Source organism: Daphnia magna, linkage group LG1, assembly GCF_020631705.1.
Source record: "Daphnia magna isolate NIES linkage group LG1, ASM2063170v1.1, whole genome shotgun sequence".
Taxonomy (NCBI): domain Eukaryota; kingdom Metazoa; phylum Arthropoda; class Branchiopoda; order Diplostraca; family Daphniidae; genus Daphnia; species Daphnia magna.
The window spans coordinates 481,669-495,065 of record NC_059182.1 but is presented as its reverse complement, the minus strand read 5'-3'; the positions used below and the strand labels follow the sequence as shown (position 1 = coordinate 495,065).

General features: G+C 40.3%; 4 protein-coding genes and 1 long non-coding RNA gene across 5 annotated transcripts in view; 2 read left to right on the top strand and 3 right to left on the bottom strand.

The window, feature by feature from the left end:
- Positions 1-11,958, bottom strand: part of LOC116920420 — a 92,477-nt gene extending 80,519 nt beyond the window's left edge. The window contains exon 1 of the mRNA XM_045174899.1: positions 11,861-11,958. Within this exon, the coding sequence (XP_045030834.1) occupies positions 11,861-11,867 (7 nt within the window). The 5' untranslated portion in view covers positions 11,868-11,958. The remainder of the gene's footprint in view (positions 1-11,860) is intronic.
- LOC116936145 overlaps positions 1-12,280 on the bottom strand; it is a 38,197-nt gene extending 25,917 nt beyond the window's left edge. Inside the window, exons 1-6 of the mRNA XM_045174997.1 lie at positions 12,106-12,280; positions 11,297-11,657; positions 10,747-11,222; positions 10,574-10,687; positions 10,283-10,493; positions 9,735-10,213 (exon numbers count right to left, since the gene is read on the bottom strand). Coding sequence (XP_045030932.1) covers positions 9,735-10,213; positions 10,283-10,493; positions 10,574-10,687; positions 10,747-11,222; positions 11,297-11,637 — 1,621 coding nt within the window. The 5' untranslated portion in view covers positions 11,638-11,657; positions 12,106-12,280. The remainder of the gene's footprint in view (positions 1-9,734; positions 10,214-10,282; positions 10,494-10,573; positions 10,688-10,746; positions 11,223-11,296; positions 11,658-12,105) is intronic.
- On the bottom strand, positions 22-2,034 carry LOC123473764. Its single transcript, XM_045175083.1, has 6 exons — positions 1,748-2,034; positions 1,360-1,684; positions 1,161-1,290; positions 1,028-1,104; positions 634-942; positions 22-570 (listed from the first exon to the last, which is right to left on the bottom strand). The coding sequence occupies exons 1-6, from the start codon at positions 2,017-2,019 to the stop codon at positions 136-138; spliced, it is 1,548 nt and encodes a 515-aa protein (XP_045031018.1). The 5' UTR covers positions 2,020-2,034; the 3' UTR covers positions 22-135.
- On the top strand, positions 3,806-5,600 carry LOC116920857 (stress response protein NST1-like). Its single transcript, XM_045175400.1, has 4 exons — positions 3,806-4,775; positions 4,837-5,080; positions 5,147-5,350; positions 5,422-5,600. The coding sequence occupies exons 2-4, from the start codon at positions 4,940-4,942 to the stop codon at positions 5,527-5,529; spliced, it is 453 nt and encodes a 150-aa protein (XP_045031335.1). The 5' UTR covers positions 3,806-4,775; positions 4,837-4,939; the 3' UTR covers positions 5,530-5,600.
- A 446-nt stretch (positions 12,281-12,726) lies between the features above and the next one.
- On the top strand, positions 12,727-13,379 carry LOC123473909. Its single transcript, XR_006648361.1, has 2 exons — positions 12,727-13,056; positions 13,151-13,379. It is a non-coding gene; the product is annotated as an uncharacterized LOC123473909 (long non-coding RNA).
- The last annotated feature ends 18 nt before the right edge of the window (positions 13,380-13,397 follow it).

The following is a 13,397-nucleotide window of genomic DNA, read 5'->3' as shown; positions in this document are numbered from 1 at the left end:
AATTTGTCACATCCATAGTTCTTTGTCGTTTTGTTTTGGTTTATGGACATCCATCACATTACATATTTTCAACACATTTTACTCACAATCATCTGTTTTTCAATTTTCAAGATTTACCTTCCCATTAAAAACATTTCAGGATCGAGTTGAACTCTTTGAACGTTGCCGGTTGCGGCTACTCGTTTGCGGTCTCATTTCGCCCGGTATAATTTTCGGTGTGCTGGACGGCGGTGGAGGGATGTTGCCTCCCACCGTATTGTTCCAGTAAGAGACTTGAATCCTGGGCACGTTGAAAGAGGTCGGCGGATGATGCGATTGCGAACGACCTTGTGAACGATGTCGATCAAACAGTTCGGCAACAAAACCAGCAGCTCCGCCCGAGTTATTTGTAGGCAAGACGGGCATGGAAGATCTTCGAGACGGATCGCCGGGCAATAAAACACTGGCGCCCATGACTCCACTGCCCGTCAATTGAGACGCAATGCTAAACGTCAATCCTTTACTGTTTCCATTTTGATCCGATCCTCCACCGCTTACAATTCGAATGGCTTTTTTCAGCGTATTTTTAACCTGTGGAAAGTGCATTCGTTTGAAAATCAAATGCAAATTCTCTTTTCAATTGAAACGAATTACCCAAGAGTCTTTGGTTTTGCCCGATGGGAGGAGGACGAGCGATGAGCGTTTAGAGAATTGCTGGAGGCTTGGCTCAGAAGAGGCTACAACTCCACCGTGATGAAACGTTTTCAATCCCAGTCCGGGATTCAATTGCATCTTGTCCATGTACTTGTCGATAATTTCAGCGCATTTAGTACGGCCCGTCAGACGGGCCCATTCCACCGAACATAATCCCCGGCCGAAATCTCTCAGGACGGGCGAAGCTCCGGCCAATAGAAGCAGCCGAGTGCATCGAACTCGGCCTTGCAAAGCAGCTTTCATTAAAGCCTTTATAAAACAAATGAAAATGAATTCAATTTACATGTCTGACATCACAACGTTTGGAAAACAAACGAGGTATAGAATTTGTTACAGTAAGGCCGGCGTTGTTACGTATGTCGATGGATAAATTTGGACACAATGTCAGTAGACTAACGACATCTGCGTGACCTGTTATGCAATCGCTTTTAGATTTCAGTGATTCATTTCATCATTAGTGAGTATACCTGCTTGTGAGGCCAGGTGAAGGGCAGTGTTACCCTCGCTATCAGCCAAATTGACTTCAAGGCCAGGTAATTTGATTAAAAGACGGCCGATGGCCACATTTCCTGTCATTGCCACATGCAACAAACCTGACTGATGAACAGCAAAGAATAAAACACTGGCGTTTAACTAATATGTTAAACCACGAAGTTAATGATTTACTTTTCCCGTTTGATCTGTGGCATTTAAATTTCTGGCTGAAACTTTGTCGTGGTGGAGGCTGAGGTATCGGGACAAGGCGCCAGCGTCACCATCTTGGCACAACTTCAAAACGCTGTGATCGACGAGCGACACGATGAACTGATTGAAAATCGCTGCTGGATGGCTGAACTGGATTATCGGTGGGCTGCTGGCGGCCGGACTCATCACCGCCTCCGACGGACTTTGACTTGGCGAGTTCAATACGGAAGTTAAAAGGCTGGACGAGTCAATGGCCTTTGCCGATGGCTGGACAACAATGTCCGATGGAAATACCAAAGTTCCGTGTCTTGTTGCATGTAAATTAAAGTTCACTTCTATTCGACAATTGAATTAGATTATTAGGAAATACCGATAATGAAGAGTGTCGTGATGTTGATTGGATTTTTTGGGTCCGGTGGAGAGGACGGGCGTTACGGGAATTTTGCGACGGACGCCATTTGGTGATTCGAAGGTGAAACTCTTGGATAATAAAATCGGTTCGACGTCTGCGGGAGTCGTTACGTGGACAGAATTCAATTCAGTGGACAAATTGATGCCGAGTGAAAGCCAAAGGCCATCTAGGGAGAACCGCGTCAGAGTTCGAGCACTTTTTGATTTCACGGCTGCCCTTGATCGATACATTGTAAGCGAATAATAATCAATTATAAAATGTCCTTTCAATACGCTCGTGCTGGTTCTAATAATTTGTTTCTCCTGAAGTCGTGTAAGGAAGCCGGGCTCGATTTTCGAAGAGGAGACATTATTCATATCGTTAGTCAGGACGATCCTTACTGGTAAAACAACCAACAGTCAACTCATTTAGCTGTCCATTAAATGGGCCACAATTTCATGTTTTAATAGGTGGCAAGCGAGGCATGAAGGCGATAAACAGATGCGCGCTGGATTAATTCCTAGCCGCATGCTGCAGGAGAAGCGCATCGCTTATGAGAGGGCTCACTCGGCTAACAATAACAGCGATCAACAAGGTGAGTCTGGCTTTTTTTTGTAAATTTATTTTCGCTCTCTTTGTAGCCATTTACAAATTCTCCGAAAAATACCAATTGCATGTACATTTAGTGATTATGGCCGTCCGCCAGTTTTCATATTCGTTCCTGCCTATGATTTTTATTCTCAATTAAAAAACTCTAAAGAATCCCTGTGTGGAGGAACGCTTTTGGTGTCGTATTGAATCCCAGCGACCTCTTTTATGTTTGCCATCATAACAGTTTTATTGATGTTGCCTCTTGGATCGGCCTCCCTCTTTCTGCTCCAATAGAAATCAATACCCTTTGATGTTTGGATCGAGATCGATACATTCCTTGTTTAACTAGGGATTATAGTTTTCTGTTTGCTTGAATATGTTTTTGTTTTTCTCGGCTGCTGATTCGTTTTCTTTGTGTGTTTTTCGGTTACTGCTGGCTGTTTGCTCCCCCTGTTGAATGAAACAAAAAGAAATAGGTTGCAGTCCAGCACGTTCAATTGGCTCTTTCAAAAGCGAAAAGAGCAGCCCCACTCAAAAAGTCATGTACGCTCTGGCAGAGAATGAAGATTTCGATCGGCAAGAAATTGTCACTTACGAAGAAGTGGCCCGTCTGATGCCCTACCCAGCTGTTCCTCGGCCGATTGTCCTCATCGGCCCGCCGGGTGTTGGACGCAACGAGCTAAAACGGCGTCTCATCGCACTTGACCCCGACAAGTTTAGAACCACCATCCCATGTAATTCCACGTGCGAAACTATTCAAAACGAACAATTCAAAAATGTTTGTCCATTTCGAAGATACTTCACGATTGCCGAAACCGGGCGAAGCGGACGGAGTCGACTATCATTTCCTCGATCGACAGCAGATGGAACGCGATATCGACGATGGCCTTTTTGTAGAATTCGGTGAATACAAGGGGAACTTGTACGGGACGGCCAATCGAAGTATCAAGGAAATTATCGAACTCGGTTACACTTGCATCCTGAATCCGCATCATCAGGCGAGTCATTTCGTTTCCTAATGATGATGCTCTTCTAATTCTCTTTTGATGATGCAGGCATTGAAAACATTGAGGACTGGCGAATTCAAGCCGCACGTTGTCTACATCAAACCGCCGGGATTTAACGTTTTGCGTGAAACACGTTCAGCTGCTTACGCTCGGTCGACGTTCGATGAGAATTCTTCACGTGGTTTCACCGACGACGAACTCGCCGAAATGATCCGCAGCGGCCAGCGGATCGAACTTCATTACGGCCACCTCTTTGACGACGTTATCGTCAATGGCGACCTGTCGACGGCCTTTGAGCAGTTGCTCGTCGTCGCTCGTAAACTGGACACCCAAGCCCAATGGGTTCCCGTTTCTTGGGTCGTCTGACCTCCTCGACTTCTCTCTTTCTCCCTCTCTCTCTCTCTTTCTTAATCTCTTTGATTCATTAGGCATTCCCTAAATCTAAATCTTAAATCTTAAAAAAGAAAAAAGAAAAAAGACATTCGTAACATTTTGCCAAGGAAGAATTTAAATACTCTCGCCAGTCGGGATAGGTCTGTTAGTTAATTTTATATACAAATAATTGTTAACCCTGCCATTTCCCCGTCCTTTAATTGTTTATTTTATTATTTATTCGAGCCCAAAGTTTTCAGAAAGCTCTGCCATATTATCCGCCCTCCTCCAAGTTTTGATTCCGTGCAGCAGAAACTCAAGTATAACAAGATAATTCACACAAGTTCTAGTCGCCGTTGTCTCTCTTTGACTCCCATTTCTTTTGTTGCCCGACTCTGCATTTTTCCATCAGATTTCTGAATATGTGTGTCTAACTCTCGAGCGATCCCTTATATTTTAGAAATCTCATTTCAACTAAAAATCAATATTATTTCATTTCAGTTATTTATAGTTTAAAAAACAGAATTTGTTTAGTTTCGTTTTGTTTGTGACGTTTCCCTTGTGGTCAGTATGAAATCCCAGTATGAAACCAAATTAACCCAAAAAAGAAAATCAATTCCATGTCCCCCTTTTTCTCACATTATTCTATAGCTGCGCCCCTCTTTCATTCTATTATGACTGCCCCCTGTCATCTGTATCATTTGCGCCATTACCCATTTAATGTATAGGAGATTGTCAGACGTGGCCTCTTTCGTCTTTTTATTCAGAGATTTTGATTAGTTAACGTGTTTCGTCCAACATGGAAGACGTCTAAATTTCATACCTGAAAAAAGAATGGATATCTTATGCAATAATTTCGCCGCACTGACAAAAACGGTAATATTTTCGCGCAAGAAATCACGGCTTAAAAACTGGATTTCGATGCACTAGATACGAGAAACCGTCAGAGAATACAGGGACAAACAGCAAACAACAGACAACATCCTCGCACAAACTCCTTTTCAATTCCGGACATTTTTCTTCCTTGAGTTGCTTAAGTAAGAGAAATCTACTGTTTTTAAAAGGAGTTGTCCTAAAGCGAAACATTTTTAATTCCAGGGAACGAGAAGATCGAGAGCGTAAGAAGCGTCGCCTAGCAGAAGAATTAGACCATTGTATCAGATTGCAGAATCAATGGAAAGCCATCCAGAAGTTTATTGAAATGGAGGAAGATAGATTAATTGAAGAATGCCAACTCCAACGACGTCGCTTGAGTCAAATGCAGCAGCAAGAAAGGAAAGAGAAAGCCGAGAAACTTGCTGCTATCCGCCATCGGCTTCAAAAGGCTTTAGAAGTCGAGGATGTACATCATAAACACGTGAGAAATGACATTTTTCTAAATTTTTCTTCTTCAATCAATTAAACATAGCGCCGGCGTCGTGAAAGAGAAGAGTTATGGATCGAATACGGTTGTGAAGAGAAGGGAGAACTGGAGGACAAAAAAGCTGAAGAATTAGAGAAGATGACTCAAGCCCAACGAATCAAATGGAATGAAGATATGGCTGAACAATTGCGCCAGCTCGAGCTTAAGAAGAAAGCGCAGAAAGAAGAAGAACTTAACGAACGTTTATGGGTAAACATACTGACGATTTTCTAATTTCTAGCAAAAATGGGATTGATATACTTTTCGAATTTTCTTGATAGATGCTGGAGCAAGATGCGTTGGAGGAAAAGGCTGAACGAGAGGCCGCAAGGATCTCACGCAATTGCAGAAAGAACAGGCGGCCTTACTCGAAGAGCGACGTCAGCTGAAGAAATTGGAATTGGCCGAGAAGGAGGAAGAACGACGTATGGAAGAATTGCGTCAACAGGCCGAAGACGAAGCTATCGCAGAGGAACGAAGAAGAATCTTGGAGCAACACGCTCCGCTTTTGATTGGTTTCTTGCCACCTGGTCTGTTCCGGAACATAGCAGAAATGAGTTCCCTACCCGAAAACATCCAGGCCCAGTTCCGTCGGCACGTCCCGATTCAAGACGATCCAGATTTATGGTAAAATGGCGATTATTCTGCTTTACGTTCCAGAAAATAGCGATGATGTGTGATATTTTCTCGGCTTCCACTGCTCCACGTACCATTTGCCCCAGTTCAAATATTTTTGGTTTCAGTGTATTTCAAATCTATTTACTTATCTTTGCATAGTTGAAGTGTTTGTGTATTTTCTTGGTGTGGGTTCGTTGATTCGTTCGTCCTGATGTCGTGTGTCCACAATCCAAATCTCTCCTAAATGATCCATACCCTAAACTCAAACATGAGTCAATTACAATGCAAAATAGCCGTGTAATTCTGTTCGATGGTGAAATGAAGATTTGATTCATTAATGTGCTGTCAATGGCAAGATGATTAGGGATAACGCAAAAAGAATTGGATTGTTTCGTTTGTCTCATTTCCTTGAACTCTTCCCCACTCTTCCTCCTCAACGCTTCCCATTTCTTCCTTGTCCATGACGTCTTTGCAATTCTTTGGTCAATCTCCGACCCTTGTTCCCTATGTCATTCAAAAGTCACCTTTGGGAATTCTACTTCGGATTGTAAAACTCACTATTTTTGAGCTCCTTCTGTCACGCTGTTGTCACTAATTATTTGCCTCTCCCCTTTTATTGACGGCCCACTTCTTCAGACACCCCTGAAATGCAAAAATCGATTTAATGAACTTACCAAAGACGCCAAAATCCATTACAATCATGAAATTCTAGTTACGATGTAGCAGGTAAGCACGGCATGTATTCACCACACGACGATGGGCACGTCCTTCCCTAAATGTGAAGGTAGGGTAGACATACGTGGCGACGCTGAAAAGGCAAGAAATCAAAAAGACCCTCGAAGTTAACAAAAAAAAAAAAACGACTGCAATTTGCTGATGACGATAGTTATGAAATATTCTTTTTTTTATTGGTGAGATGCTTTCATTCCTAAATGAAATGCGGATTAACTATAGACGGACGATACAGTGAAACAATCAGATTTAATAATCTAACATCTATAGTTTAAAAAAGGCACACAACATTTGGATAAAAATATCATTCAATTTTTTTTTTTAGTTTAAATTGATTTTTTTTTTTGCAGGACTCAATTTTCTTCCCTTAGTTCTGTTTAGAAGATAAGCGCCTTTAGGTATTTAAAAGGACCACGTCTTCTATCACTTAAGGTCCATGACATCCTCAGCGGATTCTGTTGGTATTTCACTGGCCGAATCAGAAATGTTACTTTCTTCGAACGCGAATTCAAGTAAACTACTTTCCTACATTGAAAGAAAAGGGTTCGCACGATTATAAATTGTGTGACATGGTCAAATAGTAAAATAATCGTAAGGTTGAATTATTTGAAATCCGTGGATCGAAGAAGATATCACTTACCGAGAAATAATGGACTATAAGTTTATTCTCGTAAAGGTTTGTAGATTTTGTGGCGAAAAATGATATATTCTTTGGGCCATAGTTCTTATTCGTGTTGAATTTGTATATTTGTACCCAGTCCTGAAAAGCATAAAGTGGAAGAGAAAATAAAATTTTGTTTAAAGTTAAAAGAATTTTTTAACTTTAAGCGCGTAGCATTGTTTGATTATGTTAAATCATGGCTAAAACAATGATATTCTAAAAATATTTTTTCTCACCTCCACTGACCAAATCATTAATTTTGTATAGCTCCCGGCTAGAAGAAATCGATCGTCCGATGAAAAAGCCACCGTTACTATCTTTTTCTCATCGGAAAAACGTCGCGGCTGTTGTTCGCTTTCCAGAGGATTCCAAATAAAAACGCCTTTGTCTCTCGATGCACTAAATGACAAAAAGAAACCCATCAGAGGATACCGGAACTGAAAACAAAAACATCGGACAAGGATTTTACACCAATTCACAAAACGTTTTTTTTTTTTATTAAAAAATGCCTATCCCCTCGTACGGACTCCTTTTTAATTGCGGACATTCCCCCTCCTTGAGCTGTTTACTTTTCTTTGTTGATATTTAAATTTGGCAGATGGTAGACTGAAAAGTCTGCATTTACTAATTTCAGAAAAAAAAATTTCGAATCCCCGCCCCCGTGGCTAATAGTTTTTAATTCAGTCGCAACGATTCATCTGGTGATTCGCGTTGAAAAGAATAGACGCGCACTTTAAAAAAGCCTTCAGTCAAACAAACAATTTGGTAGAACTTGAATTTAAGTTTCAAATGACTTACTAAGCAAAAGTGAAGTTTTTGGCTGATTTCCTTGCCATTTCGATTCCGCCCTCTTCTTCCCCATTTCCTGTGCACAAGCGCCAAGCAAAACCTTTAACCTCATACTTATCCTCCTTCGGTAGAGGAAACTCTAGGCTGTTGATTGGCATGTCGTCGTCCATAGACCAAATCTGCCAAGAAGAAAAAAGACAAATCGAATAGGAAAAAAAAAAAAATTCAATTTCCTCCATTTCATTCCATTACGTCAATAAACAAATTATTTACCTTGATCCCCTTATAACCACCACTGGCCAAATATTGGGTCCTTTCATTCCACTCCAGATTATCACAATAACCTTTTCCATGTTTGAATTCTTTCACGAGTCGAGTTGTTGTCAAATTGTTTTCCTCCATTTCAAAAATTTTGATCGTTCCATCATTATAAAAGACGGCGATTCGATTTTCAGAGATCCACTTCACAGCCCCGTTTTCACAGTCAATTGTGGTGATCACGTCGCCAATGGATGAATCACATACGAAAACTTGACGATACAACTGGACGAAGAATGGTGAAGAAAAAGAAAATAAATTGGCCAAACGTAAAAATAAATTGACGAATAATGGGCATAAAAAGGCGCAGTTTTGACTTTGCTGAACTGACATCTCCGCACGTTCACTTTATGTAAATGGAGAATTCAATTTTTAATTTGAGGAATGAATCGTTAATTTAAAACATCAAATCTAAATGCTTTGACTGTAACAGTTTCTTTTGACGCAATCAGAATAGCGACGATGTTAATGAAATTATCCAATAAACTTCAACTCTTTTTGAATGGCGTCGTCAAGTAAATTTTAAGCATTTCGCAAAAAATAAATAAATAAAGTAAAGGACAGATAACTGACATGAAGATGAACCCAAGTTTGTTCATGGACCAATCAAAACTGACATTGTAACTCACCGTTAGCCATACAGCAAATAAGCTGGGCCTGGTTGGATTCCAATTTATTTCAGTGAAACAATCCAAAAATTCCTTTTGAAAGAGGATTTTGCACTCTGGGTAACTCCATACGACGAGAGCATCGTAACTAAATCCAGCAGCTAGTTGTGTCCCGTTAATCTAATTCAAGATTTCCCGTTATATTTTCTCTTAGTTGTACGGATAAATTATTTCTGTCTGTCCGTGATTTCGTTTTACATTTATCCGTAACAACCAGATCAAATTCAGATGTTGTTAGGGGACTATGTTTCCGTACGAAATCAGGGATAAAAAGTCAGCCCATTAATCACTTACGTTCCACTCAAGCGAATCAAGTTGCTGAAAGTTTAGATGTTGAAATGTGACTTCTTTCTTCTTTCTCCAATTGGAAAACGGAATAGCCAAATTTTCGGCAGTGTAAAATATTAACTTTTTCTCATTGGCCCATGCAAGAATCAGTTCAGTGGGGTGGGAACGGATTATGTAATCCCCACCTAACGACGCTTCAACGAGGCTCAATTGACATTTTCTTTTGTCTAAAAAAGGAAATAAAAGAATCGTCATAATCAATTCATTTTCAAATGAAGCGATTGAGTTTTTACCCATCCCGTCCAATACAGCGGCTAGTTGTTTTATGACCTCAGGCAATCCGATTCTTTCTTCTTCTTTAAATTGAATCATATCCTCAATCAAACCAGCAAGGATTCTTCCGTTTACGTCGTCTGCCGCCAAATCTTTTTCAAACATTTTAATTAAGTAAATTTTAGAAAAAGAGTGAAATCTTTGCTAAATTAAATGACGTAAAGAAATATCTATCGGAATGACTTACTTTGCTTGTAGCTGACGAGTTCCTCCTGTTTGTTTTTCAAAATATTACCTGGAACATCGACTACATTTTTCCCAAATGGATGTTTACCACGCGTCAGGAAATAGAAAAAAACACATCCGGATGAAAACGTGTCGCTTTTGATTGTTGCATCTGGGAGCTCAGAGTCACCTAAAAACTTAAGTCTCTCAGGTGCCAACCATAGCAGAGTTCCTCTAATTTCGCTCTGAGAATAAATATCTTTTCGCGTTTTCTTAACAAACGATAAATCAGAGACTTTCATCTGAACGGGCGTCGTCGTTGAAATGAGGATGTTATCCGGTTTAATATCGCGATGCACCAAATTTCTCGAGTGGATGTAATGCAATCCATTGGCGATTTGATAAAGGACCAATTCGTCTGGCGGCAATTTCGGTCCGTTGTATTTGTTTTTGTCTGCCCAATCTTCCAACGTCCCAGCGCACAATTCCAAAACCAGTTGCCTATTCAGAGGTTTCAACAAATTATTTACTGAGACGAAATTTGGAAATGAAATTAGGCTGCCAATTCACGTTAATCTATTGTCGGCAGAATCAGCGACGTCCAAGAGTTTCACTACGTTTACATGATTTAATTCCATGTGTATACTCATTTCTCTTTGAATAATTTTTCTTTCAGCTGTTGTCGTCGTCATTTGTTTGACCGCAACAGGATCGCCGTTAAATTTTCCTTCGTATACATTTCCAAAACTCCCATGACCAAGCAGTTTGTCAGTGACTTGTACTAAAATTGCAATCAATTAATTAATTTCATTTTTTAAATTATTCTTTAAGTCATAAGAAACGAACGTTTTTTTTACTTACGTGAAAGTGCTTTTTCGAATTTTTCTTTGACTTTGGGCAACGGACTGAGTCCATTTGTTGGAGGAATAATCATTTTTTGGATGGGATCGTATGCAACATGATTATTACTCAATTCTGAATGAGCAATTGAAAATTGTTAAAGACACAAGTGCAGTGAACAAATGCAAACTTACCTTTTAAATTGACTGGATTCTTTTCCTTGAGGTTTTTCAAGATAGATTCCAAGTCATCGCCAAAAACATGTTTCGCGCTCTTCAAATAATAAAACAGTAGACATCCAGCAGCAACAAAATCGACATCGGCTTTTTTTTCCACGACGTCTTTCTGTTCCGGCAGTGTCCAGTATTTACTTTGACAGAGTTCCAGGTTCTTCAAAGATGTTCCGTCACCAATCATTCTTTCTTCACTTCTCACTTCACTAAATGTGGTCAATCGGGAATCTGAAATTTTCATGCGCACAGGTTGAGAATGAGCGGCAACGACGACATTCAATGGATTTAAATCTCCGTGGATAATTCCTTCGACATGTAGGTAACAGATGCCATTAACGATTTGATAAAGAACTTGCGATTGATTTGGCATCGCTCCCTTGTACCGGCCAGTGCAATATTCATATAACGTAGCACTGTACGGTTCTAGGGCAAAATACCTGGACAACGAACAAAAATAATTTATTTTACTTAAACTACAAATTCCTTAGCCAAAAAGGTGAAAAATTATGACCTCCATCCGTTGGTAACGTCCTCCTCGTAACAAAAAACTCGTAGGATATTATTGTGGGTTCTTTTATACAGGTTGTCCTCGACGAGCTTATCGGCCACAACTTTCCACCCATCAAGGCAGTCTTCATTTTTAATTCTTCTTATTGTGGCTTCTTTTTGTTCCACTTCGATCATTTCCAGTTTTGCCCCCGGGTCACGGGGATTCCTATGATATTTCTTAGGCTTCCAATATCCGCCATACATCCCGTCAACGTATGGATTAAAAAGCTGCTCGTTGCAAACCAATTCCTTCCCAGTAAAAAAAAAAAGCGGTTCTGATTTCAGCTGTTCAGTCTCTGCCATCTTTTTACAACTTGTAGATACTACAAAGAAAAACAAAAAAGTTGATAAATGTCACTTGTGTTGTAATTACGAACCCTTATGTCATGAAGGGGGAATGGAGGAGGAGCTGCTCAGGGAAAATTTTGTGCCGATTCTTCCTCCGTGCAGCAGCCAGTATCGGCACACAATTTACGACAGGGCTTTATGTGAGCCGCGCCTCCTCCTTTACTCCTTCATGACTCACTCTTCATCCATTGCTGCTCTCCTCGCAACTGCTGGCTAAGTACATGGTTTTTACTGACGTAACGCCTAACGCCACACGTCAGGGAATCCAAGGGCCTTAGTTAATGGAACTTCCTCTAAAATTATCTTTGCGATTTCGAGATAGGTAACAGCCGTATCATCCATCCCCAATTTGAGAATCGATCGATTTGCCCTTATCAATGCCAAATGGCAATAAAGCAGGAGCAAGTCAACGAAGAACCTTACCTTGCAAGCATGCAGCCAATGCCTCTGGCGTATTTGGAACTTCAATTACTTCCGTCTTTTCAACTCCGTTGAGATTTGATTTGATCTGACCAAGACACAATTAGTCTTCCAATACGTCCAAACTCCAAACTACTACCATTGTAAAGTAGCCCCAGTCTACGGTACAAATTGGATAGTATTATTTCTTTTGCAATACGTGCAGACCATTGATTAGTCTAATTGGCATTTGATTAATTGTACATGAATTGGGAAAAATAAAGTAAACATATTTTAATATACAACTAAATGATAGCTTGCCGTAGAATTCCGATGAATACAGATACGTGGAACCGTTTACACGAGAAAGAAGATCTGGTATCGAAGAAAGAGTAATATCCTGGTTTTGCTAGCCGTGCACAAACATGAAGTGAAACGACCACCGCCCCGTTTCCCGGATATTTTTGGGCGGTTGGCAATCTACATGTAAACATTCTGCGTTGCCAGTTTGATTTAGGTAAAAAATTCGCTTTGTAGTATACGCAAAATTATATCATAATTACGTAATAACTAAGCCAGAGCAATAGATTAGGCTACAATTACAATCTAATCTATCTAATTCTAATCTATGACTCTGACTAAGCAATCTAAAAGACCTAGGACTCTGCCCCGGTGCAAATATGGGTTGACCTTGATGAGCTGAAAAATGAGTTGATGAGAGAAAAAAGTGAAAAATAATACATTTTCTGTGTCACCGTTCCAGCACGTTCCGTTGTTAGCTGGCCAGTCAACCCATATTTGCACCGGGCACCGGGGCCGAGCGCTAAGTAAACCTCTTTTACGGTGCGGCCGGTGCGACGGTGCTGCGGAGTAGACCACGACCACAGCAGAATTCTTGAAGTCTGGCAATGTCAAAATCCGCCATGATGTTTGGATGAAGGTGTTTTTCGCTGTTCGCCCTCACTTTTCCATAGAGTATTATTTCATTATTTGACTGAATTTTCCACTGCACAATAAACAACGTGTATACTAGTATTGTAACCTACTCCATTTACTTATCCTGTTGTAGAGATTCGATTAACGACGCAGCCAACATCTCAACAGTTAACGATGCCAACAAACAGAGAAAATGAAAAAATAAAAGTGAAAATTTACTTGGAAACCCACAGAGAGTTCGTATCATGGTATGGTATAATACCATGGTTCGTATTATACAATCCAATAGCTTATTTTTCCGGTGCTTAATCACAGGAATTTTTCGAAATAAATCCTTGTAGGTATCTCCTAAACCATGTTAATTTGTCACATCCATAGTT

What these genes read in the sequence shown, in the direction of transcription:
- LOC123473764 (XM_045175083.1), bottom strand. Translation starts at nt 2,019, where the DNA reads ATGTATCGATCAAGGGCAGCCGTGAAATCAAAAAGTGCTCGAACTCTG. An exon ending in CACGACACTCTTCATTATCG is followed by an intron (nt 1,685 to 1,747) that starts GTATTTCCTAAT and finishes ACATGCAACAAG; the next exon opens with ACACGGAACTTTGGTATTTC. An exon ending in GCAAAACCAAAGACTCTTGG is followed by an intron (nt 571 to 633) that starts GTAATTCGTTTC and finishes CACTTTCCACAG; the next exon opens with GTTAAAAATACGCTGAAAAA.
- LOC116920857 (XM_045175400.1), top strand. Translation starts at nt 4,940, where the DNA reads ATGGAGGAAGATAGATTAATTGAAGAATGCCAACTCCAACGACGTCGC. An exon ending in AGGCTTTAGAAGTCGAGGAT is followed by an intron (nt 5,081 to 5,146) that starts GTACATCATAAA and finishes AATTAAACATAG; the next exon opens with CGCCGGCGTCGTGAAAGAGA. An exon ending in AACTTAACGAACGTTTATGG is followed by an intron (nt 5,351 to 5,421) that starts GTAAACATACTG and finishes TTTTCTTGATAG; the next exon opens with ATGCTGGAGCAAGATGCGTT.